The sequence below is a fragment of the Muscardinus avellanarius genome (genome assembly GCF_963383645.1).
Source record: "Muscardinus avellanarius genome assembly, chromosome: 9".
NCBI classification, from domain to species: Eukaryota; Metazoa; Chordata; class Mammalia; order Rodentia; family Gliridae; genus Muscardinus; species Muscardinus avellanarius.
In genome coordinates, this window is record NC_137795.1 from 28,354,147 (window position 1) to 28,380,123 (window position 25,977).

The following is a 25,977-nucleotide window of genomic DNA, read 5'->3' on the forward strand; positions in this document are numbered from 1 at the left end:
TGTACCTTAACAAAAATTTTGCTAGTGATAAAAAATGTTTTACATTTTCTTTTGTATGCTTTTTTCTTATTTATACTTAAGCCCAATTTTTTGAATAACCTATTTTGAATAGGGTCATTATCTTGGATATAGTCGCTTCTACTTAAAATGGATATTAAGGTACCAAGAAACTGAGTGGCTTGCCTAGAGAGTTACTCTTGTAAACTACAACTGAAAAATAACCAAATTAAATTATTTTAATATTTTATAAGGTTAATCTTGGGTACATCTCTTTTTATATTTTTTCAGTTTAGATGTATTTTCTGTAATTTTAAGATAAAAGATTTTTTAAATTATTTTACTGAAATTATAGAAGAATTTTCAGTATGTTTTACAGCTGGCATTCCTGAAAGCTGAATGAAAATTGTATAGCCAATTTCATCATGTTATGATATTTATACTTTTGTCAAATGCTTGAATTTTAAGGCTTCTTTACTCACATTGGTGTTGAATGTGGTAATTTATATTTGAAAAAGGCTTTGATTTCACAAATTAACTTTATAGAATATCTTTGTGCCTCTGTAAAGAAAATTTATTCAACTTTTTAATATTTTTCTATGTTAACTTTCAGGTTGAAGATTTGAAACAGATGTGGAAAGATGTTCACTTCAGAGAAAGGGGTTGTGGAGGAATGGTTGTCAGAGTTTAAGGTAATACTTAAGTTTTAAAATATTAATTATATCCCAAAGAAAATTTGTCTGGACTTAAATTCCAGTGACCTTTTAAATATTATTTTACTGAAAAACTAAATAGGTGTTAAAGAAATATGTTCTAACATATCCTAATAGGGAACTATTTATACATAGTAACCTTTTGTTTAAAAAAATTAATTCATTTTTCTCCCAAGTGATGCAGTTTATCCATTTGTTTGCTTACTTTCTCCATTTCATGACAACACTGCCAAGAATGATTATGAATGTTGATGTCACTCTCCAGTGACCACCAGTGATTCACTGTCAGAATGTTTCTCTCCATTGTAAGGGAGGGCAATGAAGAGAGGATAGGAAGATATTTGCCCAACTTTTTACTAGTGGATTTTTCTCTAGTTGGCTAACCCAGTGGCTATCTAAGGAGTGACTTACTTTTAATTAGCTGATGAAGAAAATAAAACGTGTTTTCATGTCTCATGAACTCTTGTGTATGATAGCTAAAATTGTGTCCCTTAAATAGCTAAATCCTTTCTCCTGTCCTTATGTGACACACAATTATATGAGTTTCATGACTATAAACTGTAGAAGTGAAAGATTTTTTTTTTTTTCCGGTACTGAGAATGGAAACCAGGGACATTCTACCCTTAAGATGTAACCCAGCCCTATTTTTTATTCTTTATTTTGAAATAGGGTCTCACTGAGTTGCAAAGGGCTTCACTAAGTAGTAGCGGAGGCTGTCCGCAAACTGCAATCCTCCTGTCTCAGCCCCTCAAATGCTGGGATTGCAAGCGTGCACCCCCATGCCTTGCCTTAGAAGTGAAAGATTCGAGCTGAAACTGTTGCTTTGAATTTTCAGCCTAATCAGCTTAAGACCTTAGGGAGAAACTTGTAATCTGACAGTGTCAGTCTTATTTGTTTGTTGCAGTGAGGAAGACTGCACAACAGGTGCAATGGAGGCATCTCACCAAGCAGAGGGAACATAAAATTAGTATGGCGTTTGGAGGAAGGGTAGAATTTCGGTGAAATTTAAATGAAGTAGTATTTTGATAGATTCCAAACAAAGCAGGACTGTGTAATGGGGTTAACATCTGATCTGGACTTCAGAGTGGACCAAGAATCCTCTTGTTTTGAAAACTACAAAGTTAACATGGATCTGGAATGGTTGTTTTCAGAAACCTTTTATCTGATGCTCTGCACCTGTGCTGAAAATTAAGGCTACTTCTCTAGGTCAAAATGGTGTGGGTCCTCCAGGCAAGAATGAGATATTTCATTCTTACTGATATATATTCAAAAAATAATATATACAAAATTTTGATAATTTATAATTTTAAGACAAGGTTTCTCAGTGAGTAAGGATATAGTAATCATTTCTAAAAGAAGGTTATGATACTATTCAGTTGCGGTGTGACTTTGAGAGAACCACTCTTGCCTGTTAATTTTACAGCGGGCCTTATCTGTTTTTGTTATCTGATCCCAATGTATAACTGAGTAGGTTTTTACTTCCATAACTTTTATATTCATGAACCAAGCATCCTTCTGTGAAGTCCCTAAATCATCACGAAGTAGTATAGAATGTTATAAAAATGCATGGTATGTACTACTTCCTACATATTTTAACAGTTTGATTTAATTTTGTATGTGCTTTTCTCCTTGCATGTGTTATCTTTGTAAACGAGGCATTTTAAAATACTTTTTCTGCTTCAAAAGTATTGATTGTGGCCAGGCACAGTGGTGCATGCCTGTAATCCCAGTAGTTAGGAGGCAGACGCAGGAAGATCACAGGTTCAGGGACAGCTTCAGCAACTTGGTGAGACTTTCAGCAACCTAGCAAGACCCTGTTTCAAAACAAAAATGAAAAATGCTGTGGATATAGCTCAAAAGTGGACTGTCCTTGTGTTCAATATCTAGTACCATAAAACAAAACAAAAAAGTGTTGATTATGATTTGTTATGGTATATATTTTTTGTTGGAGGGGAAAGGTTAGTGGAAATTGTCAAGTTTAACAGTTGAATATGATGTCTTCTAGGACATTCTTATGTTAAATGGTGAAATCAAGCTTATAAAAACTTAATGTAGAGCTGGACATGGTGGCGCATACTTGTAATCCCACCATTTTGGAGGCTGATACAGGAGGATGATGGTTCAGGGACAGCCTCAACTACTTAGTGAGGCCCTTTACAACTCAGTGAGACCTTGTTTCAAAATAATGAATAAAAAATAGGGCTGGGGTGTATAGCTCGGAGGTAGAATGACCCTGGGTTTCATCTCCAGTACTGGAAAAAAAAAAAAAACTTAATGTAGCCTGTTATCCATTTTTTATTATGGCTGTAGGAATTGGACCCAGGAGTGTTCTATCTCTGAGCTATATTCCCAGTTCTTTTTTATTTTGAAACAAGGTCTCACTAAATTGCTGAGGGCTTCAGTAAATTGCTGAGGAATGCCTTGAACCTGCAGTCCTCCTGCTTCAGCCTCTCAAATGCTTGGATTATAGGTATGTGCCACCACATGCTGACAGTTACTCATTCTTTAAGATGGTAGTTGTGTAAAATTGACATGTTAGAGGGTGGGTCATAGGGAAGTATTAACTATTAAAGCAAATAAGGAAAATTATGACTGCTTCCCTTCCTCGCCTGTTTCGTTCAGCATTCTCACTGCTATGACTCAAAATACATGATGACAACTTAGAGGGAGGAAGATTTTTTTTTTGCTCATAGTTCTGGAGATTTCAGACGTTTAGTCCATGTTAGGCTGGATAAAGTTTGTGGAGCTTAGGGTATGGCATGGGAAGGAGAGAGAGAGAGAGAGAGAGAGAGAGAGAGAGAGAGAGAAGAGAAGAGAAGAGAAGAGAAGGGAAGGGAAGGGAAGGGAAGGGAAGGGAAGGGAAGGGAAGGGAAGGGAAGGGAAGGGAAGGGAAGAGAGACAAGAGGGAGCATGTGCGCAAAGGGAGGAGGGACCATATATAGTGCCCAAGGCCACACACCCAAAAAAACCTTCCCAGCAACTAAGCCTCACCTCTGACATGACTGTCTATGTGAAGTGTGAAGTTTGGACATTCTAAATTCAAACCATAACACTCTACCCCTGGCTCCCAAGACCTCATAGCCATCTCACAATGCAAAATGCACTTAGTTTATCTTCAAGAGTTCCCAAAGTATTAATAGTTTCCAGCATTGCTCAAAAGTCCAGTCTTCTCTGAGAAAGGTATTAGCTATGAGCTCCACTGTAAAAAAAAATAATAAATAAAATAAATTAAAAGCAAGCTACATGCACCTAATGTATAATGGTAAACATTTGACTTCCAAAAGGGAGGAATAAATATGTGGAGAGAAGGAATGGGATTAAAAGTGTATTGAAATCCAGGGCATGCATTTAATCCTGCCAGTGATTTCTAGCATCCAGGACACAGGGTGGTGAGGTGTGATCTCCAAGGGGCTTTGGCAGCCCTGCCTCTATGGCCTAGTTGGCTGCCATTGGTGGCATATTTACTGTCCTAGACTGGCTCCATGGCTTCCAGTTTGCAGCCTTTGCCAGTTGTCATTCTGCATGTCTGGCATTTCTTAATTTGGGGGCTTTCATGGCAATCTTGGATTCACCCTCATGGCTTCACAAATTGCCCTGCAACACATTGCTTGGCCTCCTGGGCTTTACTTTGAAATCTGGGGGTGGGGGTCCATAACTCCTTACTCCAACAAAGCCAGCATTATGTAGGTGCCACAATCAACTGCCAGCAAGAAGGATAGTTATACCCTCTTTAATTATGGCCACTTAGCCCTTTTCAGTCATTCATGGCCACCAGGCCCTTTTCAATCATGGCAATCAGGCTCTCCTCAGTCCTGGTCACTGGGCCCTCCTTCGTGATGACTGCTGCACCCTTGAATCTGTTACCATGGTTATACACTTAGGTTTGAATTTCCCCAACCACATTTTTTTCTTAATTCCTATGCAAAACATTTGATCACCATTCAGCCATCTTACTTTCTTTCACTCTATCATCTCTCTGGGCCCCAACTTTACATATGCCTTTTGGGCCAAACTGCAAATCTGTAAAGTCTCTTTGCTTTCCTTTTTACTCCCAATATTCACAGCTGTTTGTACACAGACATTAATATCTGTAATGCGAGAGCTGGGGTGTAGCTCAGTGGTAGAACAATTTCCTTGCATGTGCAAATCCTTGGTTTCATCCCCAGCAGAGAAAAACAAACAAATAAACAAACAAACAACAAAATCTATAATGTGGTCTGGATACTCTTTTGTTTTGAGATTTCTTCTGCTAGCTTAATCAGTTCCATCATCTATAAAGTCAGCCTCACACAAAGTTTCAGGACATGGGCAAATGCCATTAAGTACTTTGCCAGCATGAAACACATGCTGCCTCTACTTCATTTTGCTATGAAGTCCTTTTTGTCCTTCGAAATCTCCTGAGCACAGTCTCTAACATCCACCTTTCTATCAGGATTCTGGCCCTTCCAACATCCTCTCACAAACCAGATCCAAAGACTCAAAACACACGATCATGTTTAGATATAGCAGTGACCCCACTAGCCTTATACAGTTTTAATTTCAGTCAGCTTTCTCACTGCTGCAACCTAAAGACTACAACTTAGAGGGAGACTGATTTGCACATAGTTCTTAGAGATTTCAGGGGTTCAGTGCATGTTAGGCTGAAGGGGTCTCAGGATTGAGGAGCTCAGTGCTTAGAGTGGGAAGCAGAGAAAGAAGAGTGCAAGAGCTCTCCTCTCATATCACAGAGACTGGGAACAGAGTTCATGAAAGGGGTTCATGGGCATACTCTAGTCCCCAAGGCTATATGTGACCCATTCCCTCCAGTCACACTCTGCCTGCCTAGGTTACCACCCAATAAAATCCATTACAATGGCTCCATTGACTGATGAGTTTTATATATAACTGATGACTCAGTTATATCACCTTGAACATCAATACCTGAGCTCTTCAGTGGATTTTCTGTATCCAAACTTAATCTGCTTGTTTTATTTTTCCCCTCTCTGGCATGGTATGTAGACTGAGGAAGGACAGTAGGAGGACTAAGGGGCAGGGCAACAGTATGAGCAGTGGTGGTTGAGGTGAAGTGTGCCATGTACAAGAGCCAGTCAGAGAGGTTACATTGAATATTTGAAGCACATCACAAATGTTTTAAATTATCTTCATGTCTGTGTTTTTACAACTGGTTAAGAGAAGGTATTTCATATTCCTCAGTTAATTTGGTAGGCATTCCTGGAAATTATTTTGAGTGTTATTCTGAATTTTGTTAATATATGTTGAATTTAGTTCTGTGTTTGTTAACACAAAAGAGATTATGAGGCTAAACTAGCACATACCAGAAGTAAAAGAAGGTAGAAAGGTGTTTGGGAATAAACCTGTTAAGTACTTTTTTTTTTGGCAGCACTGGAGATGAAACCCAGGGGCATTCTACCCCTGAGCTACACCCCTCCAGCCCTATTTTTTATTTTGAAACAAGGTCTCACTGAGTTGCAAAGGGCCTAAGTAGCTGAGGCTGTTTGTGAACCACGATCCTCCTGTCTCAGCCTCCCAAGTACTGGAATTACAAGCGTGCACCACTACACCTAGTTTGTGTTAAGTACTTTTAAGACTGGCATAACTTGCCTTTTGAAGTGATTGGTGATATTAAATTACATGTTCTATTTAAGGTACTTAAGATTTCAGGTTTTGGGGTACACACTTAGGTTTTGAAAAGCCTTTGGTTGTTTAATAATAACCATGGTGCTAATAAGGCCAAAGTCACTATGACTAATTGGACTGAGAGTCATACACCCTTTGATTTATTTATTTATTTATTTATTTATTTATTTATTTATTTATTTATTTATTTATTTTTAGGTGGTACTGGGGTTCCTGGAAACCCTTCTACCTCCACGCTACCCTCACAGACCTATTGTATATTTTCATTTGGAAACAGGGTCTCTTAAGCCAGCGCGGCTGGCTTCTAACCTGCGCGATCCCCCTGTCTCTGCCTCTCAAGCACCGGGATTACAAGCGTGTGCCACCACGCCCAGCTTAATTTTAATTCTTCTAGATTGTTTTATGATATTGGGCAAACCATACAATCTCTCCAGGTCAGTGTCTTCAGAAAAATTGAAGAAAGTGGTCTGTGAAGATGATTTTAGCTCTACACTTTTCCATGGTCACAGTGTGATTCTTTACTTTATAACCTGACTCAACAGTTACTCAAATTGAGAGACAACACGGTTTACATTATGCAAATATTTTATTTAAGAATTTAAAAATTAAATAATATTTTTGCCTTTGGAAAAGTTATTCAGTCTTTGCTCTAGCTATGGTTTCTCATTAGTGTTTTCTTAAAATTATGAATCCAGGATTTTTATTTTAAAATTTCATGAATGGTTTAATCTTTTCAAAGATTTATTTGTACAGTATTATCTTTTAGTTTGTCTTGTGTTTTTCTCAATACTGTGTGTAGACTTTTTCAACTCCTGATTTTTTTCAATTTCCTATAGTCACCAAATCCCAATATATGACTCAGAATGCCATTTTAAGTATAATGTTGTTGAACAGAGTTTTCTATTTATTAGTTCTTTACCCATCTGTCCATCTTCACTAATTCTCTTCCACCCAACCCATATCACCTCCTTACATTTTGAAAGACCATCTGTCAAGTGATACTTTACTCTGAAGCATCTGTCGTCTTCAAATTTTGCCAAGAATAATTTTAACATAATTTCCCATTATTACTTTTTGTCTCTATTTCTTTCTCCTGAAACATGAGAAACCTTAGCTGGTATTTAATCTTTTTTTGTGTGTATGTGGTCCTGGGTATGGAACCCAGGGGCCTCTACCTCTGGGCTACACCCCTGACCTATTTTATATTTTGAAACAGGGCCTCACTAAATTGCTGAGAACCTCACTAAGTAGCTGAGGCTGGCTTCAAACCTGTGCGATCCTCCTGTCTCAGCCTCCCAAGTGCGGGGATTACAAGTGTGCGCCACCATGCCCAGCTCTTAGCTGGTATTTAAGAAAAGGCCAGTACCTTTCAACTAGTACACTGTAAGAACGTTTAAATGTTTTCTGTATCAGTACTTAAACTCATCTGGTCCTTCAGTTTTTCAAAGCATCATTCATAAACACAGCAGTTATATTATTCCCTGCTTCTACATTTCCCCATACTCATAACATAAAATAATGACAGAATTATGAATGAGGTGTAATTGTTACTGAACTATTTTCAAAATACTCTTCCTCTTATTTAGTAGTACTAGCCCCAGTTCAAGGTATATACAGAGCTTGGCTTTTCAGAAAAGAGTTGTCCTTTTCTGCTTTTGGCTGTTTCGCAGAAAATATTTTACTTTATGAAGCTTAATTGATACATACGCTGAGAATTACCACTTATGTTTTTAGTGAATATTCTATTTTTATAACCTGGACTCAACAGTCTAGATGGTATAGACACTTATGATAATAATCTTCATATTTACTATAAAATTTTAAAAGATTTATATTTAACTCACTTATTCTTAAATTTTAGATAGATGTAAACCTATATAATAACATATTTGTAGCTAGATATAAACATATATAATAACATTTAGAGCTAGATATACATAAACCTGAACCTATATAATACTAAACCTATATAATAATAACATTGTTACATATATATATATACTAGGCATTTGTATAATTTTATATAGACTATATATAGTATATTTTGTACATATAATTTATGCTTATTTCTGTTTAAAGGATTAGAAATCTGTTATTTGTTGGACTATTATTCCCTTTTATATAAATTTTCCCAGTATTAGGTTACTCTTGATCAAATGACGGAAATGGAATGTTGCCTAGAGATCTTTTGTTACTTGCTTTTGAAATATTGAAGAATGCCCTAATCTCTTCTTTATGTGAGCAGTGCAATGAAACTTCTTTTTTTCTCTGAAGAATGATAGAAAGTTCCCAAACAGTTCATGTTTACTTACCATTCTGGTAAATAAAACTCTGTTATTAAAAATCTATTCACTTATATTCCCTCTGGTGAAAAATGACCTGTTTCTAAAGAATTCTCTGAAGTATAAACAGGGACAGTTTTTATTTCTTCTTCTTCTGTCTTTTGTAATGCATTCCCTCAGCAAAAATTTGAGTATGCGGCTTAATGCTGAGTGATGTGTATGAAAAGATGATAAGACAGTTCTTTCCCTTAAGGATTTTGCATTAAGGAAAAAAATGAATCACGTATTCTTATTATAAAAATGTATGTAGTTTAATTTTCTATACCTCTTCATTCACACATATATCTGTATATACAAACCACAGCCCACATTTAATTATGAAATGCTAGGTTATGAGATATGTAATAAATAGTGTATACCTTGGAATGACTGTTAGGAATACCTTGAGACATGGCATCTACTGCAGGATTAGCACTGATTAAGTGATTGATTGAAGAAAATAATTAACTTGGATAGGAAAGAATAATCTTGGGTGAGAAATATTGCTACAGTAGGAGCAGGCCCTAGAAGGAAAGGATTTTACTCTCATTCTAATGAGCTTCCCCCCTAGTGTCTCCTACCCCCATAGCTATATGACTTTCCACGTGAGTTTTCTTTCTTCCATTCTTCCTTGGTCATGGTGTCCTGTTTGGATGGTGGTGCTGGCGAGCTGATTAGTTGTCCACATTTTCTTTTCCTTTCTTTTTTTTTTTTTTCAGTACTGGGGATTTTTTTTTCAGTACTGGGAGGGGCACTGTACCTCCGAGCTACACTCCCAGCCCTATGTTTTTAGTCTTTTTATTTTTTTTTGAAACAGGGTCTCACTGAGGTGCGAAGGGCCTTGCTAAGAAGCTAAGGCTGTCCGTGAACCATGATCCTCCGGTCTCCGCATCCTGAATGCTGGGATTACAAGCGTGTGCTATTTGTTGGAGTGTAGATATCTTTTGCTGCAGTTCTGAGAAGTCTAAGTTTTCACCCAATCTCTACAGCAGAGCAGCCTTACCAAACTCAACAGTCACAACATATAACCCAGGAGTTATTTAGATCAGGTACTTTCCTATGGCTTTTAGGTTAGAAAGGTTATCAAATCCTTATATAACATAAAACATGATTAATATAGCTAATGAGACTATACAATGCTATAAGAATATCTCTAGCTTTATACATGGTTTGTGTTCTCATTTCTAACCCCAAAATGTTATTAAAAATATAAAGCTTTTGTGCCCGGCGTGGTGGTACACGCTTGTAATCCCTGCGTTTGGAAGGCGGAGACAGGAGGATCGCGCAGGTTCAAAGCCAGCCTCGCTGGCTTAAGAGACCCTGTTTCCAAATAAAAATATAAAAAATAGGTGTCTGGGAGTGTAGCCCAGAGGTAGAAGGGTTTCCAGGAACCCCAGTACCACCTAAAACATAAAAAATAAAGCTTTTTGTTAACTTATGTCACTATTAATATGAAAATAAAATATATTTTTGTTTGATTTTGAATGTTTTTTTGTTGAGATATAATTCACATCACATAAAATTTGCTATTTTAAGATGAAAATACAGTGATTTTTAGTATATTCACCATGTTACAACCAATACCAGCATCTAATTCCAGGACATCTCCGTACCCCCCAAAGAAACTTCATGCCTGTTTGTTACTCCCAATCACACCTACCCAGCCCATCTAGTCTCTGGTAACAACTAATCTATTTTTTGTCTGTATAGATTTGCTTATTTCATAATTTTAGAGAAATAAAATATATTTTTTAAAAAATTTGTTTAGACACTGCCAGAAACGTCTTTACCAAATTATGCCACAAATTTGAAAGACAAGAGTTCTTTAGTTTCATCTCTCTACAAAGTTATACAGGAGCCACAAAGTGAGGTAAGTACTCTTACAGTTTATTGTGTTAGTTGTACTCATTTGATTGAGTTATAATTGTTTTTACTTTGAAATATCACATTTACATAGAAGGGTAAGAAATGCATTTATTTAAAAGCAATAGTAAAGTGAACTTTAGTATATGATTCCCCCAGGCCAACAAATAGAATTATTGCTATATTACACAAGCCACGTCTATGGGTAGTTTTAAAAAAAATCTCTCTCTCCCTCTCCCCCCCTCCCCCTCTCCCTCTCCCTCCCTCTCTCTCCTGAAAACTCTCTCTCTTCATAGACTTGAAAACTACATTTACTTTTATCCATTCAACAAATATCTGTGTGCTCCTTATGAGCCATCTGCTATGCTGGGCAATAGGGAATCAAAACACATGATCTCCATCCTGAAAAAGGAAAGGGAGAGAAGTAAGCATATCGTTTCAAGGCGATACTTAATTGAGTCAGTGGATGCAATGGTTTGCATGTTTGTCCTCTCCAAAAATTATGTCAAAACTTAAAATAATGAGGCCATGAGGGTGCCGTCCTTTGGGTGGGATTGATGCCATAAAAGGGTAAGTCCAACCCCCTCTTGCCCTTTGTCTTCTGCTGTGGATGATATAACAAAGATTTTCTTGGTCTTAGACTTCCCAGCCTGCAGAACTATGAGGGAATAAATTTCTGTTGTTTTGCTTTGGTACTAGGGATTGAACCCAAAGGCATTCTGCCTCTGAGCTATACTCCCAGCCCTACTTTAATTATTTATTTTTGAAATAGGGCCTCACTAAGTTGCGGAGGGCCTCACTAAGTAGCTGAGGCTGGCCGAGAACCTGTGATCCTCTTGTCCCAGTCTACCAAGTACTGGGGTTACAAGTGTACACCAGCACACTCAGCTTTAAAATTCTGTTCTTTATAAATTTCCCAGTCTGGGATGTCCTGTGACAGCAGTAGCACAAAACAAATTAAGACCAAGGATAGCAAATGTTTTTCAGGTGTTAGGGTAAACATCTGAAGCAGTGAGGATTGTATAAAAAGACTGATAAAGTACAAAGTATTTAAGGAATGGCAAATAGTTTGGTCTGGCTGGTGCCTTTTCCCTCCTTTTCTCAGAATGCCAATTTATTTGAAGGTGAATAAGATTATGGTTCTTTTAAGTTCTACCATTCATAGATGAAATAGAAAAGGATTGGAAATAGCATGAAAAATAAAAATGCATGGCGTTTGGAGAAAGGCAAATAGGCTAATGCAGTAGTTAACTGGTCAGAACTGAAGCTGGAAAGCTAGGTTTAGGGCCTAACCACACTTAAGTAGTATAGACTAGAGATGGCCTGATCTGATTATTGTTTTAGGAAGGTAGCTTGTGAAGGATAGGTTAAAAAATGGAAAAGGTAAAAACAAGGGGACTAGGAGGCCATCTGTGCCAATAGCCTGGCAGGAAGGTATTGAGAAGCTGGGTGTGGGTTGGTGGGAATGGAGAAAGGTGAGCTAGAGGGGGAAATGGGAGGTACATGCTTCCTTTCCTACTTGAGTTAGGTGGATAAAGTAATAGGCTCTAATACCAGTAATCCCATTATTCAGTGGTAAAGTAACACCCCAAATTCAGATCTTACATAGGGCCACGTACCATTGGAATGGAACTACCCAAACCAGCATCTTTTTTTACTTGCATAATTAATCTCATGGCTGTGGTGTAGAATAGCCACACTTCTACTTATTATACTATAAAGTGCATTATAAATGTTAAATGCTGAAGGGATTAGGAATTATATTTGCAAGGCAAAACACTTTAATTCATTGGAATAACTGAATTTAATAATCATATTTAGTTTTTCTCATCCCCTTCCCAGTGTGTGTATGTGTGTGTGTGTGTGTGTGTGTGTGTGTGTGTGTTACTGGAGATTGAATCTAGGAGCATTTTACCTCCATACTACACCCCCAGCTCTTTCCAACTTTTTTGTATGCTTTTTCTACCATGTTCATCAGTAACTATTTTTTTTTTTTGTGGGTCTGGGGATGGAACCCAGGGGCATTTGACCTCCAAGCTACACCCCCTACCCTAGTTTTTATTCTTTATTTTGAAACTGGGTCTCACTGAGTTGCAGAGGGCTTCACTGAGTATCTGAGGCTGTCCGCGAACCGTGATCCTCCAGGTCTCAGCCTCCCGAATGCTGGGATTACAAGCGTGCGCCACCACGCCCGGCTCATCAGTAACTATTTAATATAAAAAGAATTGATAACTCTTTGCTTGCTTATTTAAGATAATTTTCCCTGATTAGTGATTAAAGAACATTTTTTTTTTTTGCATCATGTTTCTACCACTAGAAATCTCTCTTAGGTTACAGGCTTCTTACCCATGAATGGATTGTTGTAAAAGTTCATTTGTAACTTAGTTGTTTTAAAACTCAGGATGCATGCTAAAATGGAGAGACAAGAAATGATGGGTGGTTAGGTTCTCATTAGACTTATAACCCCCCTTTTTAACATATGAAAATACATTTGAGGTACAGTTCTTTCTTAAAATTACTGTAAAAACCCAATCACCATTTATGATACTTTTTTCTCATTGGAAAATACATTAACAATTTTTTTTTTACCCAAGCCAGATGTGGTGGCACATGCTTGTAATCTCAGTATTTGGGAAGCTGAGACAGGAGGATTATAAATTCACAGCCAGCCTCAGCAACTTATTGAGACTTTGTTTTAAAATAAAAAGTAAACTAGGACTGGGGGTGTAGCTTAGAGGTAGAATGCCCCTGGGATAAATCCTCAGTACCACTACCACCACACACACACACACACACACACACACACACACACACACACACACAAACGTTAACCCAGAAACTAGGACCACAGTGTGTTCTCGTGCTCTACTGCATGCCTCAAATATGTTCTGGTTAGATATATCTAACACTGATTACATTTCCTTCAGTGTATATTATTTTATTCTTCTCTGGCATTTTTCAGGTATGTTTGTAAAGGAGTCAAAAGACTGACTCCTCTCTGACCCTTGTGAGCCATGTGATATTGGTCGTGGTGGATAGATAACCTCTATCTATCAATTTCCTTGTGTGGAAAGTGTAGATAATGATATTCTACCTCTAGTGTTGTGGGAAATGAACAGGTTTATATATGCACAGCTCTTCACAAGCTGTAAAACATTGAGCAGATGTTGGTATTTATCTGCATTGGTTTTAAATATGTAATTTCATTTAATTTTTTGCAACATAATTTGTATCTCCTTTTATTTGGTTCTGCCTTCATCCAGCAAATCCTCTTTATATTATGATTTGAAATGTGTTGTAAAACCTTTGAGTATATTTTGATTAAAATTGATTAGGTGCTCATGAAGACTGTCTTGAATAAATTTCTAATAAGAATTCATAATTTGCAAATACGTACTATACTTATCAAGTTCCATGAATTGATTCAATCAAAGCTTGCTTAGGGATTTAAAGGCAAAGGATATTATACCACAATACAAGATTATTGAAGCTAGGCCACAAAGAAATTTTTTTAAACTCTATTTCAAAGCTAGACATCCCTCTACCAGTCTTTTTTCCTGCCACCTTTAATCTTAATCCAATTCCTGTCCTAAAACATTTCATTGCCATCTGTGAATGGAGTTACTTTGCCTCCTGTCCTATAATTTTCCTTTTATCTTTCTGTGGTCACAGTGGATACCTGTTGCCCCCTAAAGATCTTTTCCCCCCCACTGTACTGGGGATTGAACCCAGGGCATTTTACCTCAAAGCTACACCCCCAGCCCTATTTTTTATTCTTTATTTTTGAAACAGGGTCTCACTAAGTTGCAGAGGGTCTCACTAGGTAGCTGAGGTAGGCCTCAAACCTGCAATCCTCCTGTCCCAGCCTCCCAAATACTGGGATTACAAGTACGCCACCATGCCCAGCTTCCTAAATACCATTTTGAGATTGAGTAAGTAGTCCTTATGGAAGAATAACTGTCAGAAGTTAGATAATTTTTCAGTGAGACACACTAGTTTGATTTAGTTAATGTTTATTGAAGAGTAACTTTAATTAAACTTTGTATAAATAATATTGACTTACTCCGTTTACATATTTAACTTATTTGAAATAAATTATTCACTTTAAATTGGTTTCTACTCATTCCAGTTATTAGAATTAGAAAATCTGTCTAGTAAGTTGACTTAAATCTGTTGCCTGTTAGTGAAGTATAGTTAATTGAAAACATAATAGCCAGCCAGGCGTGGTGGTGCATGCTTAAGCCCGTATGGTGGTACATACTCGTAATCACAGTACTTGGGAGGCTGAGACAGGAGGATCGAAGGTTCATAGCCAGCTTCAGCTACTTAGTGAGGCCTTCTACAACTCAGTGAGACCCTGTTTCAAAATAAAGAATAAAAAATAGGGCTGGGGGTGTAGCTCAGAAGTAGAATGCCCTGGATTCCATCCCCCATACTGAAGGAAAAAAATGAAACAAATAAAACATAATAGCCTAGTAGTTTCCTTGAAAAATCAGTAATTTTTTTACTTTCCTGATATATTGGCATATAATTTACCAGGAAGAAAAGACATTGAGAAAGAAACTCCCTGTAACTTAACTGTTTTAAGAAGTTAACATGGTTTTAGTAACAATACCTTAGAGTTATAGAGTATTTTAAAGCTTGTATGTGCTTCCATGTAATACTTTTTTACAATTTGATTTGTAAGATTTCAAAAGGTTATTAATTGCTTATCAGCTAATGGTTCTGCTTAAAAAAAACTCCATTTATGTATTTCAGTAGTTACTAATCTGAAAAAACTTTGATATTTCATATAACAGTGTCATTTAAATATTGTCCAGGTCTTGAACTAAAATACCATCTTTCTTCCAGTTGCTAGAACCTGTCTGTCACCAGCTCTTTGAATTCTATCGCAGTGGGGAGGAGCAGTTGCTTCGATTTACGTTGCAGTTTCTCCCTGAACTGATTTGGTGCTACCTTGCCATCTCAGCCAGCAGAAATGTGCACAGTAGTGGATGCATTGAAGCTCTTCTTCTAGGGGTTTACAATTTGGTTTGTATTTAATGTATTAACAAAATGCTTTTTTGGTAAAATCAAATGTGTAATTTTGCAGCTGCTTCTCATTTAGTTTGCTTTTTAATATATTCTCCACAAAATAACTTTATGGGTTGGGGGCCATACAGGTACACATATAATTATTTAAATTTTGAATTGATTAAAGTCTTAAAATTAGACCACTTAAAATCTTTTATAGAGGTTTCTGAAAAAATAACAGTTTTGTATTTTAAACTTAATATTAACTTAAACTAACCTCTAAGTTATCTGTTTCTAAATTTCAAAAAAGATTTAGGAGCCGGGCGTGGTAGCGCACGCTTGTAATACCCACGCTTGGGAGGCAGAGACAGGAGGATCGCGCAGGTTTGAAGCCAGCCGTGCGCTGGCTTAGGAGACCCTGTTTCCAAATAAAAATGTAAAAATAGGTCTGGGAGTGTAGCCCGGAGGTATAAGGGCTTCCAGGAACCCCAGTACCACCAAAAAAAAAAAAAAAAAAAAAAAAAAAAAAAAAAAAAAAAAGATTTAGGAGAAAAGATCTGGTCTAATATTTAAGTCAGAGTTTTAGAAGATCTGCACCATCTCCAGAATTTATGCCATTGTTTAACTTAGTTTGCATCACTAATAGTTTGTATACTGATCATGTTGATATTCTAGATACTTAAACTTTCTAATTTTTATAATGGAAAGAGGGCTGGGGGTGTAGCTCAGTGGTAAAATGTTTACCTAGCATGTGTGAGGCCATGGATTCAACTCCCACAACTACAAAAAAGGTCCTTTCTTGGACATATATTATGTTTAAATCATTAATTGCCTTAGAAATATAGTTTGTTACAAGAATATCAATTGTTATTAAGATATAAAATCTTAAAATCTGTATCCCAGCCATCCTGAAAACTATGTTACTTTTATTTTGGCCCTTTTTTTTTTTTTTTTTTTTTTTTTTGCAGTGCTGGGAATTGAAGACTTTGCTTGTGAGGCAAGCAAGCATCTACCACTGAGATACACCCCAGCTCTACTTTTATTTGAAAAATAGGAGAATGTACATTTTAACTATTTGTGTTTATGAATAATAAATAATGAATTATCATTGTTTGAATTTTAATTGACTTTAAAATTCTTTTCTATTCATGTCTTTTCAAAACAATTTGGCCTAACAATTTAAGTTTAGTGTAAAAAAGCAACTCTTTTAAACTACTTTTTTTTTTTTTTTTTTTTACTTTTGTAGGAAATAGTTGACAAACAGGGACACAGCAAAGTATTGAGTTTTACGATTCCATCTTTATCTAAACCATCTGTGTATCATGAAGTAAGTGTTATTTTAACTAAGTTCATTGGGTCTTAAGCTTTGATATTGCCAGAAACTAGAGTGTAATTACCTAGTCAAAAATATTAATAAATGTATTAGTATCTAAAAATAAAAAGAATTAAGGCACCATGCAAAGTGGTTACTATTTCCTAAACCTAAGTGGGACATCAAAATCATTAAGTTTGATCTATGACTTCTGGGAAGATGGCAACCGAGAAAAGCAGCATTTACGAGTCCTGCTAAAACTCGATCTCTATTGTCACAAAATCAGTGCTTTTCATAGCCAGAAAACACCATCAGCAGAGAAATAAAAAATGTAAACACAAGGGACAGAGAAAAAAAGACCAGAGACCAGAAATCAAGCCCGCAATGCGGCAGCGGAGCTGCGCCAGCACCATCTTCCCTCACAGCACCAGGCTCCAGAGAGGAAAGGTAAACAAGGAACTGAAGTGAGCAGCTGCAGATCATTCAGGTGTAATTCAGCAGTTCTTTCAGCGCAAAGAATGTCTAAAACTCCCAGTGGCCAAGCTCATTACCCCTTCCAGGGACTTAGAACAGAGCTCAAAACCAGAAAAGAAATACGCCAGCCTCATGGCTGAGGGGATGACAGCGGCGCCATATCGCCAGCAGCGACAGTGAGTTCACCGCACCCTGCAACAGCTCCTGATCAGCATGCACAATAACCGTGAGTGAAATTGCGGCCCCTAAAGGAGAAATTCCAGTACTGCACTCCCAGGGACTTGCGTAGCTTTGATAATCTCCCTGGGTCTGAGATTTTGCAGTCCAACCCAGTGAAGGAGTAGCAGTGGCAGAGATACCACACCTTAGTCACAGCTCCTTGTAGGAATACATCAAGCCTGGCACCCCCATGGTCTTGCGCAGCCTTGATTAACTTCCTGGGTCTAAGACTTTGCGATACAACCCAGTAAAGGAATAGTGGCGGCTGAGATTACCACAGACTTGAGATACAGAGCACCCTAAGTGAAGTCATAGTGACCCAGGGAAGGCACAGACTTCTGAAATCATGGGAAAGAGGAACAGCAATAGAGCAATGAATGCCCACAACCCCATATTATTAGAACCTGATAACAACAGAAATTCAGAGATCTCCAGAAAATCAAATCAGGAATATAACTGTAGAAATAATACAGGATCTTCGAAAAGAATTTAGAGAGAGTCTAAAAGAAATAAAGGCAATCATTGAAGTAAAGTCCTCAATTCAAAGTATAAACAATCGATTAGAACACATGGAAAATAGAATCACAGTCCTAGAAGTTGATCACTCCAAAAACGAATGCATAATTTATAACTTAGAAAAATAATTCAGACAGCAGGAATCTGACATTGAAGAATTATAGGCCCATTTTAAGAGAGCTAACCTAAGAATAATCGGAATAGAGGAGAGAAAAGAAGGTAAAACTAAAGGAATAAATAATCTCTTCAAAGAAATGATAGCAGAAAATTTTCCAAACATAGAGCAAGAGGTTGATACATAGGTCCAGGAAACTTATAGAACTCCCTTTAGACAGGATCAGAGAAGAGGTTCCCCACACCACATAATTGTCCAAATGACCAATGTGGAAGCCAAGCAGAGAATTTTTTTTTTTTTTTTTTTTTTGGTGGTACTGGGGTTCCTGGAAGCCCTTCTACCTCCGGGCTACACTCCCAGACCTATTTTTTACATTTTCATTTTGGAAACAGGGTCTCCTAAACCAGCGCGCGCGGCTGGCTTCGAACCTGCACGATCCTCCTGTCTCTGCCTCCCAAGCGCGGGGATTACAAGTGTGCGCCACCACCCCCGGCCCAAGCAGAGACTTTTAAAGGCAACAAAAACAAAAGGCCAAGTGACATTCAGAGGCAAACCGATTAGAATCACTCCAGACTTCCCAAATCAAGTCATGAAAGCCAGAAGGGCTTGAAGTAACATATTACAAACTCTGAAAGAAAACAACTTCCAGCCAAAAATTTCCTAACCAGCAAAACTATCTATCAAATTAGATGGGGAAATAAGAAGCTTCCATGACAAACAGAAACTGAAGGAATTTATGTCTTCAAAACCAGCACTAGAGAAAATACTCAAAGAGATTAACTACAAAAAAGAAATAGGTAACACACACCAGAGCCAGAGAAATAAGATTTTCCATTCACTTAGGTCTTTTATCTATTTTGAGTTAATATTTGTATGTGGTGTTAAGTAAGGGTACAATTTTATTCTTTTTCATGTAATTATTATTTTTCAACAATATTTAGTGAAAAGATTATTATTTCCTTCACCAAATGTTCTTGGAAACCTTTTCAAAAATAACTGGACCATATATGGAAGAATTTATTTCTAGGTTTTTTATTTTACTCCACTGGTTTATATATCTGCCTTTATAGCAGTACTACACTGTTTCAATTATTGTAGCTTTATAAGGTTTGAAATCAGAAAATGTTCTTTTTCGAGATTGTTTTGGGTATTTAGAGTCCATATTTCATGTTAGGATAGATTTTTTTCTGAAAAAAAAATGTATGATTGTTTCACCTTAAAAAAAAAAGAAAAAAAATCATCTGGTAAGAAAGAAAGCAAAAGGAAATATTGAAATGTTATCTCTAAGTAATCAAAAGTTTTATATCAGACAAATGAATCTATTATGTGAGATTATCATTGTTAATTTTGGATAAATTGCTATAATATTAGATGTCAACCACTAAGCCAAGCATTGGAAGGAGGGATGGGAAGGAAATGGTATGGGGATTGGGCAGGGGCTAACTGGGCGATGTGTGCATGTATGTCTACACAAGTTTTTTTTTTTTTATCCCATTATGATGTATGAATACAGTGCACCAATAAAAAAATAAAAATAATAAAAAGTTTGATCTAAAGTCTAATATTAAGAGAGATCTATAGAAAGTTTTTTTTTTTTTTTTTTTTTTTGGTGGTACTGGGGTTCCTGGAAACCCTTCTACCTCTGGGCTACACTCCCAGACCTATTTTTATACTTTTTTATTTGGAAACAGTGTCTCTTTAGCCAGAGCATCTGGCTTCGAACCTGCGTGATCCTCCTGTCTCCGCCTCCTAAGCACGGGGATTGCAAGTGTGCACCACCATGCCCAGCAGAAAGTATTTTTTGAACTATTATGTTCTCTTTCTGACAAATAAGACACGTGTGTGTGTGTGTGTGTGTGTGTGTGTGTGTGTGTGTGAATTGTATATTTTCCTTGGTAGAATTTTTCGGACTTAAACTATGTTTTATTTTTAGCATTTTTGTTTTTGTTTTTGCAGTAGCAAGGATGGAACGCAGGGGCATTCTACCTCTGAGCTACACCCCCAGTCCTGTTTTTTTATTCTTTTTTTTTTTTTAAACAGGGTCTCACTGAGCTTTGAAAGGCCTTGCTAAGTAGCTGAGGCTGTCCACTAACCGCCAGTCTCTGCCTCCCAAATGCTGGGATTACAAGCATGCACCACCCACCTTGTAGTTTGATTTTTAATGTTATTAAATCTTTGAGCAGTATATAGTCTGAATATTGTTAAGATATATGCTGTTCCTGGTAGCAATTCTTAGTGTGGTAAATAGTCTAAATACTACATTTTCAACAGAAGAGTTGTTTTTTCTTTGTTCAAATGTCTTTTTCTTTTTTTTAGCCTTCCAGCATCGGGTCCATGGCTCTGACAGAGAGTGCGCTATCCCAGCATGGTTTGTCAAAAGTTGTGTACAGTGGACCTCATCCTCAAAGAGAGATGCTGACAGCACAGAACAGGTACATTGTGAAGATTAAACTTCTTAGTCTACTATACTGATTCAAAAAATGAAAAGATTCAGAAGATTTATAAATGTTTAGTGAGTTATATGTAACAACTTATTTGAATATTGAGTCATTTTATGGAAGAGACAAACACATCTAGATTTGTCATTGAATTTGCTTCAGATGTTATCTGGAACATTGAGGGGTTTTTTTTTTGTTTCCATTTTTATTTTTACATATGGGTTTTTTTTTTGTTTTTTTTTTTTTGGTACTGGTGATTGAATCCAGAACAGTTCTATCTCATAATTACACCCCAGTCCTTTTAATTTTTTATTTTGAAACAGAGTCATACTAAGTCACTGAGGCTGGCCTTGAACCTGCAATCCTCCTGTCTTGGCCTCCCAAGTACTGGGATTACAGGCATGTGCCACCACACTCAGGTAACATTGAGATTTTAAGATGTTTTGTATGACTGTTACTTCTTGGAAAGTCTTTTTTTTTTCCTTTCAGTTTGTTTTGTTATTGATAAGCTTATATTGTACAAGTCTGTTTAACATAGTATTTCTCCTAAAACTGCCCTCTCCCATTTTATGGTTGGCTTCCTAGAATTCTAAGGATTTATTAATTCCTTTGGTTTGTGTTTAGGTTTGAAGTGTTGACATTCCTTATGTTGTGTTATAATGCTGCATTAACTTATATGCCCGGTGTTTCTCTTCAATCATTGTGTCAAATTTGTTCAAGGTAAGTTAAAGTTGAAATTTCTTTAATATTGAAATATATGAGTCTAAGATTGTTAATTTGTTACCTACCTCAGTTATCTTTTGGTGTGTAATGGTTTGTTTAAAACATTAAAGAGATAATATAAAAACTAGCCTACCCAACATATAGAAAGTTCCTTATATATGATAGCCACAAAGAAACATGAAGAATGACAATCTGAATGTATTTAACCAGAAAATGATTAGAGTCCATTTCCAAAAGAATAGAATGATGTGACCTTTCAACTTTTAGAATGTGGTTGACATTTGTTGCTGTTTGAGTGTATTTATTTATATATTTCTGTGGAAGGTATATATTTGAATTTCCACAAATGTTCTAATAAAACATCGTCATAAGAATCACTGTTGATGTTTCCCTGAAACCACTGAAGGAAAGTCAATAAATAACTAGTTTCCGTCCGCATAACTCTAATGCACTGCTTTTTAATATAATTACTTTTACATTATGGGTAGAAAACCCCTAATACACCAGTTTTACCAAACCAGGGATCCTAGTAATCCTTCAATAAAAAAAGTAAGTAAAAGCTGTTTTCAAAAAACAAAGAGAAACATAGATTATTTAAAAATTAGCCATAGGAATTTGACTAAGGAAGATTTTAGTAGAAATGTATTCGATTAATTCATGCTACAAGTAAATTGATTTTGTATGAATGTTTACCAGCTAGCTGTTAGGACTTGTGGGTGGGGAGAGAGATTTGAGCAATTCAAAAAACTTAAGCGGATTAAGTCAGGTTTACCTTACCATTATTTAAAAGAATCCCATCAAATTGTCATTCCTGTCCTATTTAATTGTTTAGGTTTTTAGTTTTTACTTTAGATTCCCTACCGATTTGTTCTCAAGGTACAATCCAGTTACTTATTCCTCTTAACTCTTAGCTCCCTTGATAATGTATCAAACATTCTAATTAGGAGGTTTCATTCCTTTTAAAGATGAATCAGGAAGAATTAGAAAACACTGTACCTAATCCCATATTTGTGGAAGGAGAGTTGAGGGCAGACTGTAGTGCCCAGTAAGTTATAAGTGATTTACAGAAGTTACATAAGCTTCCTGATGGTGATGGTAATAAGCATAGCATTCCTGAAGATGAAGAGAGCATATGGCTTGATGGCTAATCTAGTCCTCTGGCCATGTGATGCTTTAGATTTCTCAGTCTAAAGGGAGAGTATTTTAATATCAAAAAAGGAGAAAGGCGGAATTTGGTTGTTAATGATTATACCAAGTGATTTACTGGGTCCTCTAGAAGGAAGGATACATAAATAAGAAAAAATTCATATAATATCCAAAATAAATTCTTAACAAATGTGTTCCATTTTTTTATTAATCTTCTAATTGTAGTGAATTATGGTAATAATTCAAATAGTCTTGGACACTTCAAACCCTCCACTCATATATATACAAATCCATGCCATTGAGCAAATATCTGCTCAGCTTTTGTGAGCTTTGCCTTCTTGGCTTAAGCTGATGGCTAATGTGATAGCCATGTTTCTTCCTGTGCACTGTACACGGCCCACTGAAAGAGAGATCTGAAAGTGGGCAAGAACTAGACTGAATAAGTTATAGCCAACAAGTTTTTGATTTTCTGTTAGTATTAAATGTTATATATGGCACTACTAAAATGTATACTTATTAATATTACAAATAAGTTTTGCTAGTATATGCCAGAGTCCTCTAAGTTTGGGAAAATACTTTTACTGTCAAAACTTTTTTTTTTTTTTTTCAGTACTGGGGATTGAACCCAGAGGCATTCTACCTCTGAGTTACACCCCCAGCCCTATTTTTATTCTTTATTTTAAAACAGCACCTCACTAAGTTGTTGAGGCTGGCCACAAACCTGCAATCCTCCTGTCTCAGTCTCCTAAGTACTGGGATTATAGGCGTGCACCACCACGCCCAGATCCAGATTACTGTCAGATATTTTTATTAATACAAGGCTATTTAACAGATGTCTTGCTTTTCAGTGTGGCATGAGTATTTAATGAAACTTACTTAGCTATTAAGTTTAGTTCTCTCCCATTATCTAAGGGAATCCCCTGATTTCGTTCAGCTGCTGAGTTATCTACTTGACTGACTTGGATATGAACTGCTATGAATTCCTGGTCAGTGTGTTTATTCCTGTATACCTAGAAACCTGCTCCCCTCCTCACTTTTTGGTCAATCTTCTTGATGACCTGACCAATTTCTGATTGTTTTATGTCTATTAAGGTCACCTTTTGTCAAGTAACCCATTTTGTGGATTGATTTCCCTGACTAATAAAATTTGATGTACACATATATTACACGTGTATCTTAACACAGTCAGCACTTTGTGGTCATTCAGTCAATGGCAGCTCTCACGTCACGTGCTCCAGTGATGCGAACACACGTTGACTACGGCTGTATGGTATTGCTTCCTTTTTTTCTCATTTGTTTGTCATGACCACACATTCAGCTTTAGAACATATCCAATATTAGGTTGTTCCTTGTGGAAAGAACCCATGGCTAGTTTTTCAATGCTTATTATTTTATTTGGAAACTTGTTAACCTATTTAAATCTTGTTGATCCTTCACAATCCAATTAAAATATTCTTTCCTCCAACAACTTGAGCACGATTTTAATGTGTGGCCTTTATTTGAGGAAAGTGATAGAAGATGTAGTCTTTATTCAACTCTTTGTTACTATTTAGTTATATCACTCAGCTGCTCTTTATTAACACAGGATTGTTATGTTTTAGATTTGTACAGGGAAATCAGAGAACTTCAGGATAGAGCTCTGATGAACAGGCATTCTAGGAGCAGATAGCTTTATTATTTTTGCTTTGTTTTGCATTTTATTTAAATACAGTGAAGGGTATATGAGGGAAAAAAAGTCCTTGAATAGAAAGGTCAGATTTTGAAAAGTAAATCAGAGAACTCAAGAAAGCAGATAAAAAGCAGCTAGATGGGACAGACTGTTTTGGGTCTCAGCTTAAATGTTGCTTCCTTGGAAAGTCATGGAAGGACATTTTTTTTCTAATGTACTACCATTCCCAACCAAGAGTGATTATTTAAAAAAAAAAATCAGGCAGGAATAAGTAGTGGTCCATGTCTGTAATACCAGCTTCTTTGGAGGTTGAGGGAAGAGTGTTCAAGGCCAGCCTAGGCAATTTAATAAAACCCTGTCTCAAAATAAAAATTTAAAAAGGACTGTGCATGCTTGCCTAGCATAGATGAGCCTCTGAGCTCAATATCTAGCACCGCAAACAACAAAATAAAAAATCTCTGATTGTATTATCTCCTTGCTTAATACCAAAACCCTCTAGTCGCTCCCATTTTCTATGTAATAAAAGCAGTTTATTATAAGACGTTCCATGATCTGACCCTTGGTAGCTAGTTTCTGTCATCTCTTAATGTCCTACTAAAATTTCCGCAGATTCCCCAATGTCCTGCTTTCTCATCCCTCCTCTGCCTTTGCCTTTTCCTGTTTTCCCGATGAAAAAAACCTCTTTTTCCTCAAGGCTCAGTTCAAAGAACCTTTTTCTGAAGCCCTCTCCAACCCATTTCTTTTACTTGAGTTCTATTCTCTCTTTTTGCCACCTCTAGAACTTTTTGTTTGCAAATATTTGCTTGCTGTACTCTCTCCATGATTAGATTGTGAATCCCTGTGGGAACTACATCTTTTATCTAAATCTCTAGTATCTGACATAATACCAGTCTCTTTTAGCATTTACTGAATAAATAAGTTAATTAGAAAATCCTGTCTCTTCATACACTGGTGCACTAATATTTACTACCATTCCGATCATAAAGTAAGAACATAAAATTCCCTAAGTTTACTTCTTTTAGATAACAACACTAATATTCTAGTTTGGTTGTTTATTTATTTATTTTGTAAATTCAGACGGTTTGAGTTGGTTTTATTTCACCTGCAGCTAATTTTCCTGCATACTTTTTGTTCTTGATTCTAAAAAGCTCTGAGATCTTCTTAATATCAAATAAATTTGTATTTATTATTTGAAGTTGCTTTGAATTTATGACATTCCCAGGAAGATGTTTTTGAAATGGTATGTGATACTTGGACATTTTAAGGAAAGATTAGATTTATTAAGAAGAAGGGTAAATAATAAGTTCCAGGTAGCAAATGAAAAGCTGAGTGGATAACTAGTCAGTCTGTTGGCTTAGTACTATATTAAGTGAAGGCTGTATTATGTCAGCTACACATGTTATAGGAAAGCTAACTATTTTCTAGGAAATTTATTAAAAAAAAAAAAAGAAATGTATTGTTTACTTTTGTGTGTGTGGTACTGGGGGTAGAACCCAAGTGCTTTTCTGCCCCCGGGATATATTCCCATGATGGGGTCCTGCCCGTCAGTGGCGCGGGGCTGAGCAGGAAGGTTGAGTGCCTATGACTCGAACACACATGTGCACACGCGCGCGCACACACACACACACACACACACACACACACACACAAGCCGGGAGTCAAGTCAAGCAAGATCTCATTTATTCCTCTTCAAGCAATCATATATATAGCACAAAACCATGAGGGGAATTCCCATGGGAAATAGCCTAGCCTATCGGGATAAAGATCACTAGCACGATCCCACAGCCAATCCCAGGCCAGTACATGAGCCATTCATGTGTG

General features: G+C 36.6%; 1 protein-coding gene across 2 annotated transcripts in view; it reads left to right on the forward strand.

Annotated features, from left to right (window-relative positions):
* Positions 1-638: 638 nt before the first annotated feature.
* Positions 639-25,977, forward strand: part of HYCC1 (hyccin PI4KA lipid kinase complex subunit 1) — a gene marked incomplete at both ends in the record, with an annotated part of 59,983 nt that continues 34,644 nt past the window's right edge. For both annotated transcript variants that reach the window (XM_080701540.1, XM_080701541.1), the window contains 6 exons: positions 639-689; positions 10,437-10,538; positions 15,383-15,562; positions 16,791-16,871; positions 20,497-20,612; positions 21,243-21,338. In XM_080701540.1, coding sequence (XP_080557666.1) covers positions 639-689; positions 10,437-10,538; positions 15,383-15,562; positions 16,791-16,871; positions 20,497-20,612; positions 21,243-21,338 — 626 coding nt within the window. The remainder of the gene's footprint in view (positions 690-10,436; positions 10,539-15,382; positions 15,563-16,790; positions 16,872-20,496; positions 20,613-21,242; positions 21,339-25,977) is intronic.